The sequence below is a fragment of the Scyliorhinus canicula genome, chromosome 15 (genome assembly GCF_902713615.1).
Source record: "Scyliorhinus canicula chromosome 15, sScyCan1.1, whole genome shotgun sequence".
In the NCBI taxonomy this organism is placed as follows: Eukaryota; Metazoa; Chordata; class Chondrichthyes; order Carcharhiniformes; family Scyliorhinidae; genus Scyliorhinus; species Scyliorhinus canicula.
The window spans coordinates 61575245-61601254 of record NC_052160.1 but is presented as its reverse complement, the minus strand read 5'-3'; the positions used below and the strand labels follow the sequence as shown (position 1 = coordinate 61601254).

General features: G+C 48.0%; 1 protein-coding gene across 1 annotated transcript; it reads right to left on the bottom strand.

The window, feature by feature from the left end:
- Window positions 1-19: 19 nt before the first annotated feature.
- On the bottom strand, window positions 20-24570 carry atp5mf (ATP synthase membrane subunit f). Its single transcript, XM_038821120.1, has 4 exons — window positions 24451-24570; window positions 6337-6444; window positions 6074-6190; window positions 20-331 (listed from the first exon to the last, which is right to left on the bottom strand). Exons 1-4 carry the CDS (start codon window positions 24464-24466, stop codon window positions 303-305), a joined length of 270 nt encoding a protein of 89 aa, XP_038677048.1. The 5' UTR covers window positions 24467-24570; the 3' UTR covers window positions 20-302.
- Window positions 24571-26010: the final 1440 nt, after the last annotated feature.

Genomic DNA, 26010 nt, shown 5'->3' with positions numbered 1-26010 from the left:
AAAAAGAATGTGATGAGAGTTCTTTCTGGAGTGTTATATTCCTTTAATAATTAAACCTCTAAAGAAGTCAAATTCAGCAACATATCACTTTTCATTCTTAAAACAAGAAACTGGAGTGTTGACGATTCATACATCACTGTAGGACAACGGTAATTAACAATGAGTTTTACTTGTCACTAACTGGTGTTAGAAAAACACAAAAACAATGCAAGCATTCAAAAACAACAGTTGCAATTCATTGGCCCAACTGAGACATTTTGTCACCTATCGTTACTTTGAGCTGTGATGTATGAGCAGACCATTTAATGGTGCTTCCTCCAGCGATCGTGCTCTGCAATACAATGGAATAGAATCTGCAGTTATATATCTGGCAAATTTTCAATAGCAAGAATAAGTCGATTTTTTTTTCACTTCGTCTCTGGCGCAACAAAAGGAGCGAAACAATTAATGGAGCAGCACGATTGTGTTTGGAATTTGCAGATGACGCTGACTGTGCTGCGTCCAGATGTGAGTATTTCGGGTTGGTGGGGGAAACAGTCTGCCATTTTAAAAATAAATTTAGAGTACCCAATTCATTTTTTCCAATTAAGGGGCAATTTGGCGTGGCCAATCCACCTACCCTGCACATCTTTGGGTTGTGGGGGCAAAACCCACACAGATACGGGGAGAATGTGCAAACTCCACACAGACAGTGACCAGAGCCGGAATTGATCCTGGAACCTCGGCGCCATGAGGCAGCAGGGCTAACTCACTGCACCACCGTGCTGCCCCAGTCTGCCATTTATAATCTGGCCTCTGAAACATAAATCAGTTTCGTAAAGATCCACTGAGGGAACGTTAGTTGGATGTGATTCAACTAAATTCTGCCACCCTATACGACCTCCACATCTCCCCAACTCCCCCCAGCCAGTGTTTAGTTCATTAAAGTTATAAAGAGTTGATATTCTCAACTGAATTAAAATTAGAATCGAATCAAATTTCTTTTGAAAAACAAAAGGAAAACCAAAATTCGGAATAAAATTCAAGATGAATAAAATGGTGCAATGAGTAGGCCATTCAGCCCCTCGAGCCTGCATAAGATTATGACTGATCTGATAGTAACCTCAAATCTGCATCTCACCTATCATTCCCCTGCTTATCAAGAATCTATCCACTATGGAAGCATTTCAAGCTGGGTCCCTGCTTCCATTTTCCCATTTGCCATCATCCCTCTCATGCCGCACCTTCACTACCCTGTTAGCAATGAGCTGGAGAACACTTTGCTGCACATCAGTGGGGTGATGAACAGCCAAGGCTATGATATCATTCATCCTGTACTCGGTGGTATTGAAATGCGTGCAAGACATTGATGATTGTTGTGTTGGATGCTGCAAGCAGTTGGGCACTTTGTCCATGAATTAAGACATCATCGTAACGGTCTGTGACATTATGCTACTTAACCCTGAGAGGGACTCGTCCAATCTCTCTGCAAGCATTCACAGTGCAACTGGAATGCCTGTCTGTACATTGCACAATCTCTTCATCGAGAGTCCCAAAGTAGATGGACATTCAGCTGAGGAGCTTGAATTGTCCTGCAGCTTCCAGCGCAGACTCTCTTCTGCTGATCCTCTCTCCACTATGTTGCTCACTTATAATATGCGAGTCACCAAGTGAAAATCCACTGCTTGTGTGAATATCTGAGCTGGTGCACAGTCTATGAGTGCTGTAATGGTGTATCAAAAGGAAGCAACTTCCTCTGAAGGGTTATCCCCATCTTCCCGTACCATCTTCTGCAGGACACTTGATGGCCCTTTGGTAGATTGGAGACATGAATTAGAACTGTCACGGTAAGAATGTTTTAAGTTATTTGTATTCACATGGATATTCACTCGTGCCTTACATCAAGTCCCTACTGAAGTCCAGATCTGAGGTGGTTCAAGACAGTGACCCTGACCTCGACAAGCAATCTAGGTATGACCTCCACAAAGCCTCAGGGTCGCCAAGAGACAATACCAGATTAAGCTAGAGTCACAGACTAACGACACGGACATTTTTTGGTCATGGCAAGGCTTAAACAATATAATGGGCTACAAAGTAAAGCCGAGTAGAATCTCTGGCAACAGAACACCCCACCCATACCTACCGTCACAGCCTCAGAAGTCAGATCGGCTTTCTTGAAAGTGAACCGACGGAAAGCAATGGGTCCTGACAGAGTCCCTGGTTGTGCACTCAGATCCTGCATGGACCAACTGGTGGGTGTGTTCATGGACATCTTCAACCTCTCCCTACTCTGTTCCAAGGTTCCCATCTGCTTCAGGAAATCCACTATAATACTGGGGTGAAAGAAGAACGAGGCAAAGTGCCACAATGACTACCGTTTGGTGGCCTTGACATCTATCATTATGAAGTGCTTCGAGAGGTTCGTTATTAGACACGTCAACTCCATACTTCCAAACTGTTTTGATCAACTGCAATTTGCATACCGCCACAACCGGTCCACAGCAAATGCTATCTCCTTTGCCCTTCATATATCCCTGTAGCATCTCGACAAAAAGTACTCCTACGTCAGACTCCTATTCATTGAATACAGCTCCGCCTTCAGAATACCAGTCAAGCTCATATCCAAACTCCAAAACCTACGACTTGGTTCCTCCCTCTGCAACCTGATCCTCAACTTCCTGACTCATAGACTAGACCACAATCAGTAAGGATAAACAACGATAACTCCTCCTCGATAGTCCTCAATACCAAGGCTCTGCAAGGCTGCCTACTTAGCGCGCTACTATACTCCCAGTACACACACGACTGTGTGGCAAAATTCTGCTCCAGCTCCATCTACAAGTTTGCTGATGACACGATCGTAGTGGGTCGGATCTCAAACAACGATGTGTCAGAGTACAGGAGGGAAGTAGAGAACCTAATGGCATGGTGCACAGACAACAATCTCTCCCTCAATATCAGCAAAACTAAGGAGCTGGTCATCGACTTCAGGAAGCAAAGCGTTGTACACGCCCCTGTCTGCATCAATGGTGCCGTGGTGGAAATGGTTTACACCTTCAAATTTAAAAAATAAATAAATTTAGAGTACCCAATTATTTTTGTTCAATTAAGGGGCAATTTAGCATGGACAATCCACCTACCCTGCACATCTTTTGGGTTGTGGGGGTGAGATCCACGCAAACTCCAAAGGACAGTGACCCGGGCTGGAGTCGAACCTGCCGAGGCAGCAGTTAAAACCACTGCGCCACCGTGTAGCTCTGACAGCTTCAAAATCCTAGGTGTACACATCACCAATAGTCTGCCCTCGTCCATCCACGTTGATACTACGACCAAGAAAGCACAACAACATCTATACTTCCTCAGGAAACTAAGGAAATTCGGCATGTCCACATTGACTCTCACCAACTTTTACAGATGCACTATAGAAAGCATCCTATCTGGCTGCATCGCTGCTCGGCCCAAGACCGTAAGAAACTACAGGGAGTCGTGAACACAGCCCAAGCCATCACGCAAACACGCCTCCTATCTATTGACTCTGTCTACACTTCCCACTATCTTTGGAAAGCGGACTGTATAACCAAAGACCCCTCCCATCTGGGTTATTTATTCTCTCCCAACTTCTTATATCGACTAGAAGATACAAAAGTCTGTGACCACGCAACAACAGATTCAAAAACAGCTTTTTCCCTGCTGTTACCGGACTCCTGAATGACCCTCTTATGGACAGAACTGATCTCTCTACACATAGAATCATAGAATTTTAGGTGCAGGAGGCCAGTCTGTCCATCGGGTCTGCACCTGCCCTTGGAAAGGGCACCCTACTTAAGCCCACATCTCCACCCTATCCCCATAACCCAGTAACCCCACCTAACCTTTTTGGACCCGACATCTTTGCAATGTGGGAGGAAACCGGAGCACCTGGAAGAAACCCATGCAGACATGGGGAGAACGTGCAGAGTCCGCACAGACAGTGACCCAAGCCGGGAATCGAACTAGGGACCCTGGAGCTGTGAAGCAATAGTGCTATCGTGCCATCCATATCTTCTCTACTGTTGTAGCACTATTCTCTGTATGGTTCACCCGATGTCTATGTATTGTGTATTATTTATCGTATGTCCTATGATTTTCATGCATGGAACTATCTGCCTGGACTATTCACAGAACAATACTTTTCACTGTACTTCGGTACACGTGACAGTCAATCTAAATCAAGTTAACCAGACTGAGGGCTGTTTGCTGTGGGGCTGTCTGATATTCAACTATGTCATCCTCTCCGATGGCCATATGCACCAAAACTTCACTGATGACCAGTGTCTCCTCTTCTGCAGCTGTCAGTTGAGAAATAGCTGGAGGACCACCTCTCTGCTTCACCCCCATGTTCTCTGCTTGTTTCTCTTGCAAGGAGGGATTGACGAGACCTATAAGTGAGAGGCATGACACTACACAAAGATGAGGATGAACGGGAGTAGTAGTTTGTCAAGTGGGGAGGTGGGGATGTCAGAAAGTGCACTGACAGAGTGGGATGGAAGCTGATTTGGTATGAGGAGTGATATACTGGAGTGGGCTTGAGAAGGCAGAGTGAGAGTGTTGGAGTGAAATGCCCATCTTGATGTAGGTGAATATGCTACTGTACTCACCTTTCCTGCCCTACTTAGGTCATTAAACTGCTTTCACCATTGAATCCACTAGTGGCACAACGCTCCTGCTGCTGACTTCATGAAAAACCTCCAACTATCCCTTCCTTTTACCAGCACGTCTCCCATCAATAGGGAAGAGATACTCTCAGGGGATCCTTGCAGCCCCCCCGCATCAAGTCCAGGGAGACATCACTAAATTGAATGTGCGGCCTCCATTCTACCAATTCCAAAATTGCTCAAATTGCATGTTTGGAGTGTCCTCTTAAAAACTGGAGTTAAAATCAACTCGGAGGTTGTCATCCCGCCGGCTCACACTAATTTGTCAGGAAATAATATGCGAATACAGTCATTTAGTTAAAAAATAACTCTGACAGCCATGATGCACAAACCTATGGGTTTCCCACATGCTACTGGAGCCCTCTGTTCCCAGTACATTGGCAACTTCAAATCCAGCCCTTAGTTCCCAGATATGCTGTACTTCATTATTTCTCAACAAAATGTTAATTTATTATTTCAATTTGCAAAATATGTTCCAAATGTCAGGTTTTATGAGTTTATAAAAATAAATTTAGAGTATCTGATTATTTTTTCCCAATTAAGGGGCAATTTTGTGTGGCCAATCCACCTAACCTGCGCACCTTTGGATTGTGGGGGTGAAACCCATGCAGACATAGGGAGAATGTGCAAACTCTACACCAGTGACCCGGGGAAGGGTTCGAACCCCCAGTTCCTCAGCACCGTAGGCAGCAATGTTAATCACTGTGCCGCCTAGGCTTTATGCAAATAAAATAGGTTTGTGAAAATAAAAAGTAATACATTATTTGAAATAAACACTGGGGAGAAAAATAATCCCCAAAACTCTTTTGCTAACTTAAATTCACAATGAAAATTTTGGGAAATAGTCTAAAATTAGTAGGGTTTCTCCTTGGATTATAAACTAAACTCCAGGTCGAAAGGGAAGTCTAAGATAATTTAAGACAATTAAAATAATTTCTACAAAGGCAGCACGGTGGCGTAGTGGTTAGCATTGATGCCTCACGCGCCGAGGTCCCAGGTTTGATCTGGGTCACTGTCCGTGTGGAGTTTGCACATTCTCCCCGTGTTTGCGTGGGTTTCGCCCCCACAACCCCAAGATGTGCGCGGTAGGTGGATTGGCCACTCTAAATTGCCCCTTAATTGGAAAAATGATTTACACTAAATTTATTTAAAAAATAATTTCTACAACAATTTTTTCAGTTGATTGTGCGCAGCAACCTTCATTCACAATGCTGTTGCACCAGAATTTAATATCAAGATCTGGCAGTGGAGAAAATTGCCTCTAATGACCAAAAGACAAGTGACTGAGGGGCACTGGTAAATGTACAGGTCTCTTATTTTATAACACTGTGATTTATAACACAAATTCAGTGGAATACAAATAGGTTAAATACTGGAGGAGTCTGTTTAGGTTTACTTACTAATGTGGCTGAAACTCCAAATGTAGCTCATGATAATATAGCCCATCAGGAACATTGAAACGCCACCAATGCCGCCTTTCTTCACATCAATATACTTCTTGTAGTATGAATCATGACCTGCATGACAGAATAGAGCAGAATAGAGTGGAACATCTGCTACACTAAAGGGAAGCTTTACTCAAATACTAGTCTATTCTATACCATGAATGTTCAGTGACACAGAGTGCTAACGTGTACAATTAAATGACCTGAATCACACTTACATCTGCAGATAGCATGAAAGATAGATTTTGGAGATAGGAGTCGACGCATAGCCCAGTTAGGAACCTCTGCTACCTTCAAATCCAGCAGGCTCCTCTCGATAAGTGGCACTACAAGACAATCACAAATTGCTCAATAGGTATATGTAATGCCAAATTACAAGATGGAAAAGTGAAGGAACAGGCATAGTAAAATACTTCACCTGACAGATCACTTTGGACTACACAATGTGTTTTTGCCACAGACCTAAATAGATTTATGACAGTGCAGACCTGAACCAACAATGGATCATTTCTGAATACTAATCATGCTGTACTGACCCCAAGTTTAATTCTGCCTGAAACTAAGAAAGATCTGTCCCAACAGGCTAATGATAAGTACGCATTTTTGTTACTGGAGATGAGTTTGCAGGTTTGATTCCCCTATCTTTCTTACTCTACTGTTCGGGGAAAAAGGAAAAAATATCAACCAAACTTTGGCGAACTATGCAGTGGTAACTGATGGAGAATGAATACAATGCGGTTGAGATTAGGAGTAGGATTGGCTGGTTAACCTCTGCTGACAACACCTCGCTGTCAGGTTCACAAATGGAAAAATTATGTTTTATATGGGGTGCTAGATCATTAAGTACCTTTAGGACAATTCCAATTCTAATTCTCTTCCTGCACCTATGGGACTATACCCTACATAAATGAGTATTTGCAGGGGAATGCTGAAACAGAAACAAAGGCTTTAATCACTTTCAGTGTTCAACTGCATTAGAGTAATTGAGCCAATAATGTCTAAAGTCGAGGTTTACAGTCTCAAACTGAATATTAATTAACTGGTAAAATAGTACTAGATTGTTCATGTTTATTAGAAATAAAATTTGCCCATGAAAGTGAGGGATGTCAATGCGAGGGGGCGGGATAATTATCCTTTTTTTGAAAAACTAAAATGTCAGCACTCCTAGATCAGGGACAGCATGGAACCCAAGGGAAGAATGGCTACTGCATTGTCTGTTTGTCCCTGACCATAACACGACACTCTACTTGTGTTGCAGTTGTGTAATCTAATGGCCTTGGAGGAATAATGTGTCTGTCACGGTGAAGCTGTGTACAACAAAAACTCTGTGGCTCTATACTTGGGGCTATATCCATCGTTCAGATAAGACGTTAAACTGAGGCCTGTCTGTCCCTCTCAGGGGTACATAAAAGATTCCATGGCATCATGAGAGTTATCACCAAGAGAGAACTTGAAACACCAAGAGAGTTATCCTTGGTGTCATGGCTGATTATTACACCTCAACCGGCATCACTAGTTTACCACGTTGCTGTTTATGGAAGCCTTTTGTGTGCAAAATAGTGGGCAGCACGGTTTCCTCCAGGTATTCCGGTTTCCTCACACAGTCCAAAGATGTGCAGGTTAGGTGGATTGGCTGTGCTAAAGTGCCCTTAATACCCCCCCCCCCCCAAGGTTAGGTGGGGTTACTGGGATAGGGTGGAAATGTGGGGTTAAATAGGGTGCTCTTTCCAAGGGCCGGTGCAGACTCGATGGGCCGAATGGTCTCCTGCATTGTAAATTCTATGGAATCTATGGATGCTGTGTTTCCTACATTACAATATAGCGATTATACTTAAGAAGCGCTTGATTGTCTGCAATAGGCTTTGGGATGTACTGAGGTTGTCAAAGGTGCAACATGAACGCAATTTCTAGTTAGAAGATATCACCGTTTATCAGCTTCAGTCATTTCCATCTGTGTCAGTAATGTTCTGCCTTTGAGGTTTTTAAAAATTCTGTCAAAAACATGTTGAGAAAAAATTGGTTGCTGTAAATTCTATTCCAGTTTGATTAAGTCAAACTAGATATTGTTCTCTTTTCTCCAGAAGGTCGCGCCAACTCTATTATTTCATTTTTCAATACACAAAAATCTCTCCAACAAAGCACTGTCTCTGGAACAATAGGGCACTCTTCTGGTGATAGGAAGATACTCTTGGATCTATATAGTGCTCTCCCAATTCTGGAAGTGCTTTGCAATAAGGAGGAAAATGATATAATGGACACGAAGCGCAGCAAAAAGAGGTAGAAATGGAATGGAAGGCCATTGACATGTTTACAGAGGAGAGATTGAGGAATTTTATGATAGCGGGCATGAAAGGGGATTAATTGGAGAATTTCAGATGAAAGGAACGTGGTGGATCAACAAGTGATCAATGATGATGGAGTGGTTTGAGAGAGGAGAAGCAAGTGAATAGTACATACAGGGTCATAAAGGAGGAGGAAGCCACTGAGGTTGGGTCGGGAAAGTTTGAAATCAGCACCCTTGGACTCATAGAGCCATTGGAACTTGAGCTGGTAAGTCACATGTGTGAGACTCAGTTGGATGACGAGTTGGGCTGCTGCAACTTGGTTGAGTTGGAAGACTTTTGGAGGTGTAGCACGGGGAAGTGTTGGAGATGTCAGGCCTTGATGTGCTAAAGCCATTGAGTATTGGCGGCAGAGGAGACAGGAACAGCAAGGATCAACTTTGAGGCAAAGGAAGTGGATGGGTCCCAGATGAGTTTTCTTTGCTGACAATCAGTTTGGAAGAAGTTTTGGATGATCCAGGTGTCGGAATAAAAGTCAATTAGAAATTATGTATGGCTCAATGGAAGAGGAAGCAAGATGGAGCAGGGTTAGATCCTCTTAGAATGAGTTGTCACCACCCCTCCTCTCATGCTTTGGCTGCTTTCTCCTGGCTACCTGGCTATTCTTCTTCTTGTTTGTTGGCTACAAACAGGGCCCAGAACAATTGGGTGAATGGCTCCCACGTTCTGTGGAAGCCGTCGTCTGACCCTCGGATGGCGAATTTAATTTCCTTCATTTGGAGAGATTCCGAGAGGTCGGACGGGTCTGCAGCTTTGGGTGGTGCTGCTGATCGCCAGCCGAACAGGATTCTACGTCGGGCGATCACGGAGGCAAAGGCAAGGGCGTCTGCCCTCCTCCCCAGAAATAGATCTGGCTGGTCTGAAACCCCAAAGACCGCCACTTTCAAGCATTGGCTCCACCCTCACCCCCACCACTTTGGACATTGCCTCGAAGAAGACAGAGCAGTACTCAACAAGTCTGGGGCAGGACCAGAACATGTGAACGTAGTTGGCCGGGCCTCCTTGGCACCGTTCACATCCGTCCTCCACCTCCGGGAAGAACCTACTCATACTGGTTCTTGTTAAGTGGACTCTATGTACCACTTTTAGTTGCGTCAGGCTGAGCCTTGTGCAGGTGGAGGTGGAGTTGACCCTATGCAGTACTTCGCTCCAGAGACCCACCCTATTTCGATCCCCAGCTCCTCTTCCCATTTCCTTCTTGTTGCGTCCATTACGGTGTCGGCCCCTTCTACCAGTCGGTCGTACATGTTGCTACAGTTTCCTCTCTCTAATATGCTTGCGTCCTGTAACTCTTCCAGTAATGTCTGTCGTGGCGGTTGTGGGTAAGTCCTTGTCTCCTTTCGTAGGACGATTTTGAGTTGTGGATACCTTAGCTCGTTCCCCTGGCCAGCTGGAATTTCTCCGTCAGTTCGTCCAGTGTCGCAACCCTGCCGTCGGTGTATAGGTCCCTGACTGTCAGTGTTCCCTCGTCCTGTCTCCACCTTTTGAAGGTGGCGTCAGTCAGTGCTGGTGGAAACCTATGGTTGTTACAGATGGGAGCTTTTCTGACATTTTGGTCAAGCCAAATTGCTGCCGTAGCTGGTTCCAGGACTGGAGGGTGGCTATCACCACTGGGCTGCTGGAGTGTTTTTTGGGTGGGGATGGGAGTGCCACTGTGGCGAGGGCCCGGAGGGAGGTTCCCTTACAGGAGGCCTCCTCCGCGCACACCCACTCGGCTTCTGGCTCCTTGATCCATCCCCTTACTCGCTCGGTCGTCGACGCCCAGTGGTAGAATTGTAGGTTTGGGAGGGCTAGCCCTCCCCTTGATTTTGTTTTTTGTAAGACCTTCTTTGTGATCCTAGCATTCTTCCCCCTCCCCTCCATACGAACGCCATGATTAGTTTGTTTACTGCTTGGAAAAAGGCCTTGGGGATGTAGATCGGGATGGCTCTGAATAGGAAGAGGTACCTGGGCAGCACGTTTATTTTAATCATCTGTACTCTCCCCGCAAGGGAGAGTGGGAGTGTGTTTCATCTTTGCAGGTCCTTTTTTACTTCCTCTGTCAGACTGGTGAGGTTCCATTTGTGGATCCCTTTCCAGTCATGGGCTATTTGGGTCCCCAGGTAGCGGAATTTGAGTCGGGCTTGTTTAAACGGCAGTCCCGTTAGTGCTGCCCCACCTACTTGTGGGTGTACTGGGAAGATCTCGCTTTTGCTCATGTTGCGTTTGTAGCCCGAGAAGGCGCCAAACTCTTTCAGGAGCGCGATGATTCTGTTCATGCTGCTTTGTGGTCCGAGATGTAGAGGAGCAGGTCATCTGCATAGAGTGAGACTCTGTGCTCTCTGTCGCCCCTTCGGATCCCCCTCCAGCTTTTTGTCGCTCTGAGCGTAATTGCTAGTGGCTCGATCGCCAGGGTGAAAAGCAGCGGGGACAGTGGGCATCCTTGTCTGGTGCCCTTGTGCAGCTGGAAGTATCGCGAGTTGGTGTCGTTTGTCCGTACGCTCGCCATGGGAGCGTTGTATATGAGTTTTATCCAGGAGATGAATCCTGTTCCAAGCCCGAACCGCTCCAGTACCTCTATTTCCATTCGACTCTGTCGAAGGCCTTCTCTGCGTCTAGGGAGACGATCACCTCTGGTGTTCTCTCCCCGGAGGGGGTCATTATCACGTTCAGCAGGTGCCTGATGTTGGAAGTAAGCTATCTATCTTTGACAAAGCCCGCCTGGTCTTCTGCGACCATCTTTGGCACGCAGTCTTCTAGCTTTTTGTCTAGAATCTTGGCCAGTATTTTGGTATCTGCGTTCAGCAGTGAGATGGGTCTGTCTGACCCACATTCCGTTGGGTCTTTATCTTTCTTAGGTATCAGTGAGATTGAAGCCTGTGCTAGCGTGGGTGGCAGTGTGCCCTTGGCCAGCGAGTCTGTGAACATCTCTCGCAGGTGCGGGACCAGAGCTGTCACAAATTTTTTGTAGAAGTCCGCCGGGAATCGGTCCGGCCCCAGTGCCTTCCCTAACAGCATGGAGCTTATGCTGTCCATGATCTCTCCCAGTGCTAGTGGTGCTACCAGGCCCTGTTTTCTGCCCTCCCCCACGACTGGTATGTCCAGTCCATCAAGGAACCGTTTCATCCCGGCCTCCCCCATTGGGGGCTCTGAGGTGTACAGCGCTTGGTAAAAGGCCCTGAAGGCCTTAAGAATCTTTTCTGGCTCTGTTTGTAATGTGCCTCTAATATCCCTGATTTGCGCAATTTCTCTGGTGACTGCCTGCTTTCTCAGCTGGTGTGCCAGCAGGCGGCTGGCTTTGTCTCCGTGTTCGTATAAGGTCCCACGTGCTTGCCGGAGTTGAGCACTGCTTTCCTGGTGGAGAGCAGATCGAAGTTCCTTTGCAACTCTTTCCTCTCCGCCAGGAGCTCTACGGTCTGGGGCTTCAGCGTATTTACGGTCTACCTCCAGTATGGAGTCAACCAGCTGCTGCCTAGCTGCCTTTTCCTCCCTATCTCTTCGGGCTTTGAAAGCGATGATTTCCCCTCTCAGTACGGCCTTTCGCGCTTCCCAGAACGTGGAGGGCGAGACCTCCCTGTTCTGATTGTTCTCCGTGTATTCTGCTCTGGCCCGCGATATATTTTCATTGAAGGCCCTGTCAGCTAGTAGGGCGACGTCCAACCTCCATGTGGGGCACTGGGCCCTGCCCATTTCCAGCCTCACGTCCATGTAGCGTGGAGAATGGTCTGATATTACAATTGCGGAGTATTCCACTATGTCTATCCCCGGAAGCACCGTTTTCCCACCACAAAGAAGTCAATTCTGGTGTATATGTTGTGTACTGGGGAGAAGAAGGAAAACTCCTTCTCCCCTGGGTGGTGAACCTCCAGGAGTCCACCACTCCCATCTGTTCCATAAAATGACCGAGTTCCCTTGCCATGTTTGCAGTCTTTTCATTCCTTTTTAATGATAATGAGAATAGATTGTAAGACACTTCCGGTGGCGGCAATGAGGAGCTAAGCCACACATTCGGCAGCTCCCGCTGAAAACGGACTTTGCGGCTCTTTTCAGGGCCCCCAACGGAGCTGTGTCGGCAAATCCCGACGTGGGAAGAGGACAGGAGTCGACCCCAATGGTCCTATGGTCCGGACCAGGAGTGGGGTAAGGAGAAAGTCGGAGAAAGCACCCCTGAAAAAGCGGGGGAAGGAAGACAAAATGGCGGCCGGCAGAGGCCTTGAGGAGCTGAGGCAGTGGGCTCAGGAGCAGCAGGTAATTCTGCTGCGCTGCTTCCAGGAGCTTAAGTTGGAGCTGCTGGAGTCGCTGAAGATAACCAACAGGGAGCTGATGGAGACCCAGACAGCCCAGGGGGCCCCGATCCGGGAGCTGCAGCAGCAGGCCTCCGCAAGGGAGGATGAGGCTGTGGCCGTGGCGGGGAAGGTGGAGATGCACAAGGCGCTCCATAAAAGATGGCAGGAGCGGTTCGAGGAGCTGGACAACCGGTCGAGGAGGAAGAATTTGCGGATCCTGGGCCTCACGGAGGGGCTGGAGGGGTCGGACCTAGCGGCCTATGTGGTGGTTATGTTAAACTCGCTGATGGGGGCTGGGTCCTTCCAGGGGCCCCTGGAGTTAGAGGGGGCCCACAGAATTCTGGCTAGGAGGCCCAAGCCGAACGAGCCGCCGCGGGCGGTGTTGGTGCGGTTTCATCGGTTCGTGGATCGTGAGTGTGTGCTCCGGTGGGCCAAGAAGGAGCGGAGCAGCAAGTGGGAGAACACGGAGGTGCGGATCTTCCAGGACTGGAGTGCGGAGGTGGCGAGGCGGAGGGCCGGGTTTAACCGGACGAAGGCGGTGCTCCATGGATGGAGTGTGAAGTTCGGCATGTTGCAGCCGGCGCGTCTGTGGGTCACCTATAAGGATCGGCACCATTATTTTGAGTCCCCAGAGGAGGCGTGGGCCTTTGTGCAGGCCGAAAAATTGGACTCAAACTGAGGGTCTAAGATGGGGGATTCTGTATAATACTGTATTTGTATTTGCTTGGTTTATTGTAAGATGTGGGTTGGCCTTAGGGTGGGTGGGGTGATGTCGATTTGTCTTTTCTATATGGGTTTTTCTGTAGGGGTCTGGTGGACGGGTTCGGGCAGGGGGGTAAACGGGGAGTTCGGGGAGCTGGTGGGGGGACTGACAATGGGAGTAGCCCTGGAGGAGGCGGGGCCTGGCAGGGCGAAAGCGCGGGCTTTCTGCGGGTTTCCCGCGCTGGGAGATGGTGGGGGCAGGGTCGGGGCTGAGAAGCGCGGGTCGTTGCTGGCTGTTTCCTTTTCCCGCGCAAGAGCGGGGGAGGACCCGTTGACGGGCAGGATGGAGGAGGGGTAGTCCCACGTGGGGAGGAGTCGGAGGTAGGGCGGGAGTCGCCGGGGTCAGCAGAAGTTAGCTGGCTCACGGGAGTGCTATGGAGGGAGGGGCGTGGCTATGAGGGGTCCTAGCCTTGGGGGGCTGGGGGGGGTACCGGGTTGCTGCTAACGGTCAGGAAGGAGCTGGAGGACGCAGGGGGTGCTGGAGGGGGGGGAGTTGCCGCCGTGGGAAACTGGCAGAGCGGGGGATGCTGGCCGGTGGTGGGCAAGGGATGGGGTATGGCTAATCGGCAGGGGAAGGGGGCAGGGAGCCCTCTGATCCGGCTGATAACCTGGAATGTGAGGGGGCTGAATGGGCCGGTCAAACGGGCCCGGGTATTTGCGCACCTGAAGGGGCTGATGGCGGATGTGGCCATGCTCCAGGAGACACACCTGAGAGTGGTGGACCAGGTTCGGCTGAGGAAGGGATGGGTGGGCCAAGTATTTCACTCAGGGCAAGATGAGAAGAGTAGGGGGGTGGTGATCCTGGTGGGGAAGAAGGTGTCGTTTGAGGCGTTAAATGTGGTGGCTGACAGTGGCGGGAGATACGTGATGGTGAGTGGTAAGCTGCAGGGAGAGCGGGTGGTGTTGGTGAATGTTTACGCCCCAAATTGGGACGATGCGGGGTTTATGCGGCGTATGTTGGGCCGCATTCCGGACCTGGAGGTGGGGGGCCTGATCATGGGGGGGGACTTCAACACAGTACTGGATCCCCCATTGGATCAATCCAAGTCCCGGACGGGTAGGAGGCCGGCGGCGGCTAAGGTGTTGAGGGGATTTATGGACCAGGTGGGGCAGGTGGATCCCTGGAGGTTTGCGAAGCCAAGGGAATACTCGTTTTTCTCCCACGTGCATAAGGCCTACTCGAGGATTGATTTTTTTTGTCCTGAGCAGGGGGTTGGTTTTGAGGGTGGAGGATGTGGAATACTCCGCCATTGCCATTTCAGATCATGCCTCGCACTGGGTGGACCTCGGGCTGAGGGAAGAGAGGGACCAACGTCCGCTCTGGCGCTTGGCGGTGGGGCTGCTGGCAGATGGGGAGGTGGCCGAGAGGGTTCGGGGGTGTATCGAGAGGTACCTTGAGGCCAATGACAACGGGGAGGTCCGAGTGGGGACGGTCTGGGAGGCATTGAAGGCGGTGATGAGGGGGGAATTGATCTCCATCCGAACCCGTAGGGAGAGGGAGGAGCAGAGGGAGAGGGAGAGACTGATAGGGGAGATGGTGCGGGTGGATAGGAGATATGCAGAGGCTCCAGAGGAGGGATTGCTGGGGGAGAGGCGTAGCCTTCAGGCCAGATTCAACCTATTGACTACCAGAAAGGCAGAAGCTCAGTGGAGGAAAGCACAGGGGGCGGTGTATGAATATGTGGAGAGAGGCGAGCAGGATGCTGGCACACCAGCTCCGAAAGCGGGACGCGTCCAGGGAGATTGGGGGAGTGACGGATAAGACTGGGAAGGTGGTGCGGAGGGGAGTAGATGTTAATGGGGTCTTCAGGGACTTCTATGGGGAACTGTACCGGTCGGAACCCCCAGTGGAGGGGGGTGGAATGGGGCGCTTCTTGGACAAGCTGCGATTCCAGAGGGTGGAGGAGGAGCAGGTGGAGGGACTGGGAGCGCCGATCGAGCTGGAGGAGGTGGTCAAAGGGATAGGGAACATGCAGTCGGGGAAGGTGCCGGGGCCGGACGGGTTTCCGGCGGAATTTTATAAAAGGTATTTGGACCTGTTGGCCCCCCTGTTGGTCCGGACCTTTAACGAGGCAAGGGAGGGGGGGCTTTGCCCCCAACTATGTCACGGGCACTGATTTCCTTGATCCTGAAGCGGGACAAAGACCCTCTGCAGTGCGGGTCACATAGGCCGATTTCGCTGCTGAACGCCGACGCTAAGCTGCTGGCAAAGATCCTGGCCACTAGAAGAGGATTGCGTGCCCGGGGTCATTCATGAGGACCAGACGGGGTTTGTGAAGGGAAGGCAGTTGAACACGAACGTGCGAAGGCTCCTCAATGTCATTATGATGCCGGCCATGGAAGGGGAGGAGGAGATAGTGGTGGCATTGGATGCGGAGAAGGCCTTTGATAGGGTTGAGTGGGAGTATCTGTGGGAGGTGTTGGCGAGGTTTGGGTTTGGGGAGGGGTTTATCCGGTGGGTGAGGCTGCTCTACGAGGCCCCGATGGCGAGTGTAGCCACAAATAGGAGGAGGTCGGAGTACTTTCGGCTGTACTGGGGGACGAGACAGGGGTGCCCCCTGTCCCCCTTGCTCTTCGCGTTGGCGATTGAGCCCCTGGCCATGGCATTGAGGGAGTCAGGGAACTGGAGGGGCCTGGTGCGGGGTGGGGAGGAGCATCGAGTGTCGCTGTACGCGGACGACCTGTTGCTGTATGTAGCGGACCCGGTGGGGGGGGGGATGCCGGAGGTGATGAGGATTCTTAGTGAATTCGGGGGGTTTCTCTGGGTATAAGTTGAACCTGGGCAAGAGTGAGTTGTTTGTGGTGCATCCGGGGGATCAAGAGGAGGGGATTGGTAGGCTCCCACTGAAGCAGGCAGGGAAGAGCTTCAGGTACCTAGGGGTCCAGGTGGCTGGGAGCTGGGGGGCCCTGTACAAGCTCAACCTCACAAGGTTGGTGGAGCAGATGGAGGAGGAGTTTAAGAGGTGGGATATTTTACCGCTGTCACTGGTGGGGAGGGTGCAGTCCGTTAAGATGACGGTGCTCCCGAGGTTTTTGTTCCTGTTCCAGTGCCTCCCCATCCTTATCCCGAAGGCCTTTTTTAGGAGGGTCAACAGGAGTATCACGGGATTTGTGTGGGCGCATAGGACTCCGAGGGTGAGAAGAGTGTTCCTGGAACGGGGCAGGGATGGGGGGGGCTGGCGTTGCCCAACCTCTGTGGATACTATTGGGCTGCCAACGCAGCGATGGTGCGTAAGTAGGTAATGGACTAGGATGGAGCAGCATGGAAGAGGATGGAGGCGGCGTCATGTGTGGGCATGAGACTGGAGGCGCTGGTAACGGCGCCGTTGCCGCTCCCTCCAACGAGGTATACCACGAGCCCGGTGGTGGCGGCTACCCTCAAAATTTGGGGGCAATGGAGACGGCATATGGGGGAAGTGGGGGGCTCGATGGAGGCCCCGATGCGGGGGAACCATCGGTTTGTACCAGGGAGCATTGATGGCGGATTTCTGGGCTGGCACAGGGTAGGGGTTAGGAGGTTGAGGGACCTGTTTGTGGAGGGGAGGTTCGCGAGCTTGGGGGAGTTAGAGGGGAAGTTTGGGCTCCCCCCGGGGAACATGTTCAGGTACATGCAGGTGAGGGCGTTTGCCAGGCAGCAGGTGGAGGGGTTCCCCTTGCTGCCCCCACGAGGGGTGCGGGATCGGTTGCGCTCGGGGGTGTGGGTTGGAGGAGGGAGGATTTCGGACATATACCGGGTAATGCAGGAGGTAGACGAGGCCTCGGTGGAGGAACTGAAGGGTAAATGGGAAGAGGAGCTGGGTGAGGAGATTGAGGAGGGGACGTGGGCGGATGCCCTGAAGAGAGTGAATTCCTCCTCTTCCTGTGCGAGGCTTAGCCTCATACAGTTCAAGGTGCTGCATAGGGCCCACATGACTGGGACGAGGATGAGTAGGTTTTTCGGGGGCGAGGACAGGTGTGCTAGGTGCTCGGGGAGCCCAGCGAACCATGCCCATATATTTTGGCGTGCCCAGCGCTGGGGGAGTTTTGGAAGGGGGTAGCAAGGACGGTGTCGAGGGTGGTGGGCTCCAGGGTCAAGCCAGGCTGGGGACTTGCAATTTTTGGGGTTGCAGTGGAGCCGGGAGTGCAGGAGGCGAAAGAGGCCGGTGTTCTGGTCTTTGCGTCCCTAGTAGCTCGGCGGAGGATCTTGCTCCAATGGAAGGATGTGAGGTCCCCAAGCGTGGAGGCCTGGATCAATAATATGGCGAGGTTCATTAAATTGGAGGAGGTGAAATTTGACCTGAGGGGATCAGTACAAGGGTTCTTTAGGCGGTGGCAGCCTTTCCTGGACTTCCTGGCGGAACAATAGGGAAATAGGCCGGCAGCAGCAGCAACCCGGGGGGGGGGGGGGGGGGGGCGGGGGGGGGGTTTGGATCGGTGGGAGGGAGAACTGTGTACATGGGTTTGTGGGATGTGGCAGGTGTTCTCTCTTTCCCTTTTGTTGTTTGGGTGTTCTTTTGTTTTTTTCTTTTGTTTGTAGTTGCTTTTGAAGTTGGGTGGGTATTGTTCTTGGGGTGATACCACGGTTGTTTTGTGAATAGAGTTGAGATGTTTATATTTTGTAAAAATTTCAATAAAAATTATGTTAAAAAAAGAGAATAGATTGTAAGAAATGAGGTTTAAAAAAAACCCAATTCAATGGATACTCGTTTGCAGCAACCAAACCGACTATCAAGTGGTTTGTAATCATTGTGTGAACACTTAACGTGAGTTTACTGGATTTAATAGGAGTCCCAGCCAAAATCTAGATGCAGGTGAGGGCACGAATGGTTTTGGCTGAGGCACCATTCTACAATTTAGAACAAGTTGCTATTCAGTGATCCATGAGGAAAGAGCTTATTGATGAGAAGAGGATGAACATAGGAACAAGAGTAGGCCATACAGCCCCTCTAGCCTGTTCCACCATTTATTGAGGTCATAACTCTGTGGCCTAACTACATATACCTGCCGTTGGCCCATAATATCTTTGCTGAACAAAAATCTATCTCGAATTTAAATTTTTATTTATTTATTTAATTAATTTAAAGTGGCCAATTGTTCTTTTTCCAATTAAGGGGCAATTTACCTTGGCCAATCCACCTAGACGGCACATCTTTCGGTGTGGGGGTCAGACCCACGCAGACATTGCTCGAATTTAGATTTAACAACTGTTCTAGCTCAAAGGCAAAACCACCTACGAATGAATAGCCGCTAACACTCTGGTTAATGAAGAAATGAAGGGTGGCAATTTAGGTATAAATATCAGAGGGCTGTTGGTGCTCATGGAACCGTATGTACTGATGACATCACAAATGTAGGTGAGAAAATTGGTAGGAACTATTTGTTTCTGCGGGCTTTAGGCGAAAGTAAGAAATTGAAAAAAAATTCAGGTTCTCCAAGAGACAATGCATCCTCCGGGTGAATTTTCTGAAAGAACTCTGGAAATCATTTTCAAACTGCTGCGCTCCATTCAGATCCAATGGAGAGACAAGGGTGGCAGCCGATACCAAGACAAAGAAAGATTCATGGGATAAGATTGACCCAAAAGAAGGGAAATAAAAGTGAATGGACTGGGAGTCTATGTGCCATGTACAATCATTGCACCATGTTGTCGAGAGTTATTTACTACTTGTGCTTGTGTGGTGATAAATAATGTTTCATAATTATTGAATTTTTCCTTTGTGAACTGACAGCCACATTGTTAACATAAAATATTGGACATTGGAATAAAGCAGAGAGAGTAGGTTTGCCTCCCGTCGATGGTACACTATAACATCACAGACATATATATCAATATATATCTAATTTCCCAGTCACACTTTCTCTACTGTCCTTTGCCTTTTGTACACACACAAGCAAATTGACTATCTCGTTTCATTAGATTACTCAATGATTGAGGGTACAACATACATAAAAACACTGGTGACGATCTGGGAACATGAACTGATTATAACCTCAAAATTAGCCTTTTTCTTGCTGTTAAAATGGAAGAAAAACTTTCATTTATTTTGAGTTTCTCAGAAATATTTCAAATGTTTCACACACAATAAATTACATTGAAGGCAATGATTCTTCTTACGTAGGGAAATATAGCTTTCATTTTGTGTGCAGCATGATGCCACGATAGCAAAGAGATGAATGGCCAAGACATCCGTTTTTGGCACTGTTCCACTCAGTACTGCATTGGTGTGTCAAATCCATTTATCCTGTACTTGGCTATACTGTTTCCAATTTGTTGAAGAGTTTCATTCTATTTTTTCATTTGCTTGTGTGCGAGTAGCTGATGATATACTACTGATGATGTTAACAAGAGATAAACAAATAGCGTTTGAACAGGTTTATCAAGGAAATCAAACATTAGCTATTATTGTCTTGCCTGTAGTAAATTTCAGAAAATGGTGGAAATGTTTCAGTTAAGCTCTGCAATGTGCTCCAATATTTGTTTTAAGCCAGATAGGACAGCATCCACAATAAACTGGCGGATTTGTAGCATGTACGCAAGATTTTAACACAGAAATTGTTGGAGCATTTGTCAGGGTGATTTTCAAGTTCATTTACAGGTAGTGGCAGCCTGCACCTCAGGGATGCTCCATTCGTTTTGAGGGCAGCCTGGGAGGCAATGCAGGGAGCTCGACCGCGACAAACACAAGTCTGGTTGGTGTCAATTACTGCAGACTTATTCATGATTGGCTGCTTCCTTGCGCAAAGAGAACTTGCAGGCCGTTAGCCAGAGGCATCAAACTCACAGATACTTTTTGACATAAATAAATTGCATGTTATCATCATCTATTGCAACACTAAGCTGGATAAAATCGATTCTGCCTATACATTCGCACTTCTTTGAAAGCATGATTAGCCAGCAACAAGAGATTAATTGATAATCCACCATATTTAAGCTGTGCTGAGTTCCTGATTTCAACTGTACTGTCCAGAGTTGGTCAGAGTTTAGGAAGTTCTAGGGTACTTACCCGCATGGGATTGCTTCTTGCCTAAGATCCAGTGTAGTGTTGTTATATTTGGAATGGGGAGTGCTGATTTTCTCATTAGTTGGGTGGCTTTGGTCTAACACCAATAGTAGCAGAAGAGTCAATCATGTAAACACAGTGATTACTGAGCCAGAGGGACACTGTCAAGCTGAATGACCTCCTTTTGTTTTTGAACCATTCTGTGATTCCATCAGAATGTCTGGAACATGGGGGTGTAATGATATGCCAGCATACCTCATCTGCTCTGGGAAGTCAGGAGCAGCAAAATCATAGATTAGTTTACTGTGACTGTTATCCTTGGAGCACAGAAGATTGAAGGGAGATTTGATGGAGGTGGACAAAATCATCCTTGGCATGGATCATTGTGCTGCATGAGTCTGAGCTGGACCCTCAGTTAAGGCTGACGGTTACAGCTTTTGAAAAGTAGCTGAAAGGTCCTTCGAATCGGCCGGACAGAGAGAAGCCACCAGTGAACTTGTCCATAGGAACTTCGAGAATCTGAGCATCTCCTGGGCTTTCACCCGGAGTGATGAAGTGGAAATGCAGAAAGTCTGACCACTGGAAAAGGTGGGATGAGAGTCCGGTGTTGGCGACAATAGAAGGTGAAACATCAGGAAAGAACAGGCCAAGCTGGAGAAGGACTGGATAGGTGCAAACAACAGAAACCAGGCAGAGGGAGGAATGACAGTGATCTACAGAATTGCAATGAACAGAGGTATCTACCGTCCCTCATGGACTATGGCTATTTATGGCTGGTACAAGATTACATCAGATTTGGATAAGGCAGACAAAGCTGTTCCCATTAACTGATGGTACAAGGACTATTGGACATAGATTTAAGATTTTGGGCAAGAGATCCAGGAAAGAGGTGAGGAAGAACTCTTTTAGCCAATGAGTGGTAATGACCTGGAACTTGCTACATATGAGGATGGTGGAAGTGGAGACAATCAAGATTTCTAAAGGAAATTGAATGGACTCATGATGGAAATAAACTTGCAGGACTACGAGGATAAAATGGGGGAGTTAGACTGACTGAATTGCTGAAAAGAGAGCGGGCATGGACTTGCTGGGAAGAATGGCCTCCTTCTATACTGTAACGATGAACACTCTTATGGAGGACAAAGGGAAAAGCCAGCACTGACTATGGACCTCCCAAACTTTTCTCCTCGCACAACATTGCTGCTGTCACCCTGGTGGAACTACGCTCCTGTGAAAGACCAAGAGTGGTCACTCACCCAGGAGTTAGTCCAGTAGTTCACATAAACCACAGGTATCTATTTTTATTCTTTCATGGGGTTTGGTGAAGCAAGCATTTGAAAAGATAGTAGTGGGTGGGCCACCATCTTAAACAATTGCAGTCCATCTGGTTTAGGTACACCCACAATGCTGTTAGGAAAAGGGTTCCAGAATTTTGAATCAGTAAGTGAAGGAACAGCGATATATTTCCAAGACAAGATGGTGCGCGGCTCGGAGGAGAATTTATTGTGGTATCCAAGAACAGACTAAAGGATTGGGACCAGAATAAATGACCATTTTGATGGACTTTGGCTGGACGTGTCAGCAGAGATGACAACAAAATGGATGCCACTTCCAGGCTCCTAACTGAAACAGTAAAAGATGTCAAGGTGTGCGAGGTCTTCAACATTCCTGCAGATCTAGTGCTACCTTTTTGAGGAAGTCCTCTTTGAGAAATGCTTCTCTCAATTGTTTGTAAAAATCTGGTCATCAGGTGCAATGTATTCTCAGTCACTGTACATGGCAAGGTCTGGCCCATGCCTCAGTCGTACACCGTGACAATCACAGCCTCCATTTTAACTGGAGATTGAAAATGGACCGTATTTGTAGGGATATGATATTCAAACCTTCAGATAAAGGAGGAAAAACATATGTAACATTGGCTTCATCCTGATCGCCACGTTTATGTCCACCTGAACTCTGCACAGAACCTGGGTTAACATCAGTGTCACTACGTGCTATCTGTCATGTTCTGAAAGATGGATCTGGCCATGTTCCCATTGAACGCTCTATTCGGTTGGGACTGCACCATATTCAAGATGAAGCCAATGTCGCATATGTTTTCCCTCCTTTATCTGAAGGTTTGACTATCGTGTCACTACAAATACGGTACATTTTCAATCTCCAGTTAAAATGGAGGCTGAGATTGTCACAGTGTAGGACTGAGGCATGGGCCAGACCTTGCCATGTACAGCGACTGAGAATACATTGCACCTGATGACCAGGTTTTTACAAACAATTGTGGGAGCATTTCTCAAAGAGGACTTCCTAGTAGAAAAGTGTTGTGCATAAAAACACCTTTGACCACATTTCAAAGAGGCAGTGCTCTCTACAAGACATCTTTGAAACTCTATAAAGGAGATGGTGGATCCTATCAGGTGGTTCCATGAGCAGACTATTAAAGTCACTTAGTAGAATGTTTCATCATAAGAACTTTTAACCAAGCACTTGAATTCTGGTGTGAAGGGCACTCCACATCAGATCCTTTATGCAGATCCAGAGGAGTGCAGTGGTTAGCACTGCTGTCTCACGGCACCGAGGACCTGGGTTCGATCAGCCCCGGTCACTGTGTCTGTGGAGTTTGCACATTCTCCCTGTGTCACGATCGGTCTCACCCCCACAACCCAAAGATGTGCAGGGCAGGTGGATTGGCCACTCTAAATTGCCCTTTAAACTGAAAAATTTAAAAGAAAATTACTATGCAGACCCAGAATCTCAGCGCCTTCACATAGTGTTCTTTAGATGGCTGAAGTGGGGTAGAGTTTATTTGCAAAGAATGTTTGGAAAGAGGTGCGATAGTTTTTTGTCGAGGTTCATCATACGCAGCTCTGCAAGACAGGACTCTGCGTTTGATGTCCTGTTCTCAAGGGTACCCACCAAGACAAACATCAACTGGCACAGGAAGGCTATCAACTTGGTGGATGACATTTTTTGGTCTGCTCAAAACCTATTCTAATGCAAGAAGCTATCCCTAACTGAGTTTTGCAGATTAACATATTCCAAGGTCCAGGACTATGTGCTGAGCGATGCATTGAAGCTCATGGCAGCTGCCACAAAGGCTCAATGAAGAAAGGCCATATTCTAAGGCCCTCTCACTGAACCGAGGCTCTGGAACCCGTGTGGAACCTCTCGGGCTGTGTATATCAGGAAATGTTCAATGTAAGAATTATCAATTCAGAAGGCAGATGGTATGTTTGGCTCAATTGCAAGAGGATTTGAGGTCTTGGTGCAAATGCACAGAGCTTTGTTGAAACCACACCTGGAGTATACTCTGTACAATTTTGATCTCCATACTTGAGGAAGGATAAATTCACCCCTCAAGCAGGTTTGAATGCTCAGTTGTTGAATAAATTCAAAGCTGAAATTGGTAAATGTTTGGGGATCCATGATATGGATGGAGATCGGGCAGGAAAGTGGAAGTTAAGGGTCAGCCATGATCTGACACAAATGGTGGATCAGGCTCAACGGGCTTCATGGCCAAGTTCATACCATGTGGAATGCTTATCAATGTGGAATGCAAATGTAATCTGCAACTCGTGTGGTATGAAGCAGGCTGGAACGGCATTGAGCCAAATCTTAATTGCACAGTGCTGTACTTTTGACATAGTTAGAATAGGAGATTGCTGGGAAGAAAATGTCCACTCCTCGCAAAGGGAAGGAAACGTTTTCAAACCACACCCCAAATAAAAGGGTGCTGACTAACTGCACTGATAACTGCCGCTGTTTTCTGTTCTGGGTTTATTTATCAAGGAAGGGATGGTCTCCAGGAGCCATGTGCAAGGCTGGTTTCCATGGCAACCCGCGTCTGAGCAAAGGCCCCGCTCCATTTGCAGCGATCATGATGAGATTCCCGCCCCATCTACCGCGACCAAAAACTCCCTTCTGTCGCTGATTTCAAAATTAATTAACGAGCAGTTAATAAATTCCCTTCACGATATCCTTCTGACCTGTTCCTTTCCCCATGGTTGCCCGCGAAGAAGCATGGGAGTGAGGTCACGAGGCTACGGAGCAAACAAGGGCATCATGGGATTGAGGCCAACTGGCCCCGGGAGAGCAGTGCCTCATGGGATTGAGGTCAGCTGGCCGCGGGTGAGCAGTGCCTCAACGGATTGAGGTCAGCTGGCCGCGGGTGAGCAGTGCCTCATGGGATTGAGGTCAGCTGGCCGTCTGAAAGCAATGCCTCTTGGAATTGAGCTCAACTGGCTCAACTGGCTCAGTTGAGCTCAATTCCAAGAGGTATTGCTTTCAGACGGCTAAAAGAAAACTCAAACAAATGCTTAAGGGCAGAGATTAATTCTCACATCAAAAAAAACATGTTCAATGCTGCAATTTAAAAAAATGTTCACCATCAGCCTGCATGTGACTGCTATTTTCCATTTCCATTTTTTAAAATTTAGAGTTTTAATTTTAAAATGTAAAATTATTTTTTTCCAATTATGGGGCAATTTAGCATGGTCAATCCACCTAAACTGCACATCTTTTGGGTTGTGGGAGTGAAACCCACGCAGACACGGGGTAAATGTGCGCACGCCACATGGACAGTGAATCGAGCCGGGATCGAGCCTGGGTCCTCATCGCTGTAGGCAGCAGTGCTAACCACTGTGCTGCCCACTATTTTCCATTTTCAGCAATGAGATTCTGAAGGGGTTGTTATGACACCCTGGGCTAGTGCGTGGTCGATTCCAGCCCCAGAGGCCCAGGAGTCCCTGCACGAGTAAATTAACCAATAATTCGTGTAAAAACTCCTGAAATCTTTGGCCCTTGGCTGTCCAATAATTTACAGTCACCAGGTTTGTAAGTTGAAACACAATTACTGTTTATTTATAACAGAGATGAAGATGAAATGTGCAGTGATTACAACAGAATAATGGCAAGATAACCCACTACCCCCCTTTAGCTATCCCACCCTCTACCCACACACACACAAGACAAACAAACACAGAGGGTGGAAAGGGGTAAAAATAATCAGGATTAAGGTAAAAAGGAGAAGAGTCCTGGCTTTCAATGTTGAATTGTTTGCCGCAGGCTTTCCTCCCAGCCCGCTGAGTGATCGAAGCCACCGGTGTACCATTGGTGATGGTCTTGCATAAACATTCATTCAGTACTCAGAGGCACTAAATTTCTTCTGGAGAGACACTGTAGCCTTTATTAAACTGGGCCTTCAACTTAAAGGTCCACCTTTGAGGCTATGTCTCTTTAAGACTCTTAAACCTGCATCAAACCCAGCTTCCAGCCCGAGTTTTAATCTCAATCCTTTGCAGTTTCACTAAAATGGCATCTAGCTTTACGGGGGAAGGAGGAGAGTTCTTACACTGGATTTTTAGAGAGATTCTGTCGTAGCAGAGAGAGAAAATCAGAGATGCTTCTTCTAGCTTCTGAACCGAAAGGGAAACTAAAGCAACCCAACCTTACTGAAGATAGAGACATTCCAGAGAAATCAGAGCCAATCGGCAATGGTTATCGGCAAAGTCTAGCATTTTGAGCCAGCTCATTGGAAACCTGCCAAG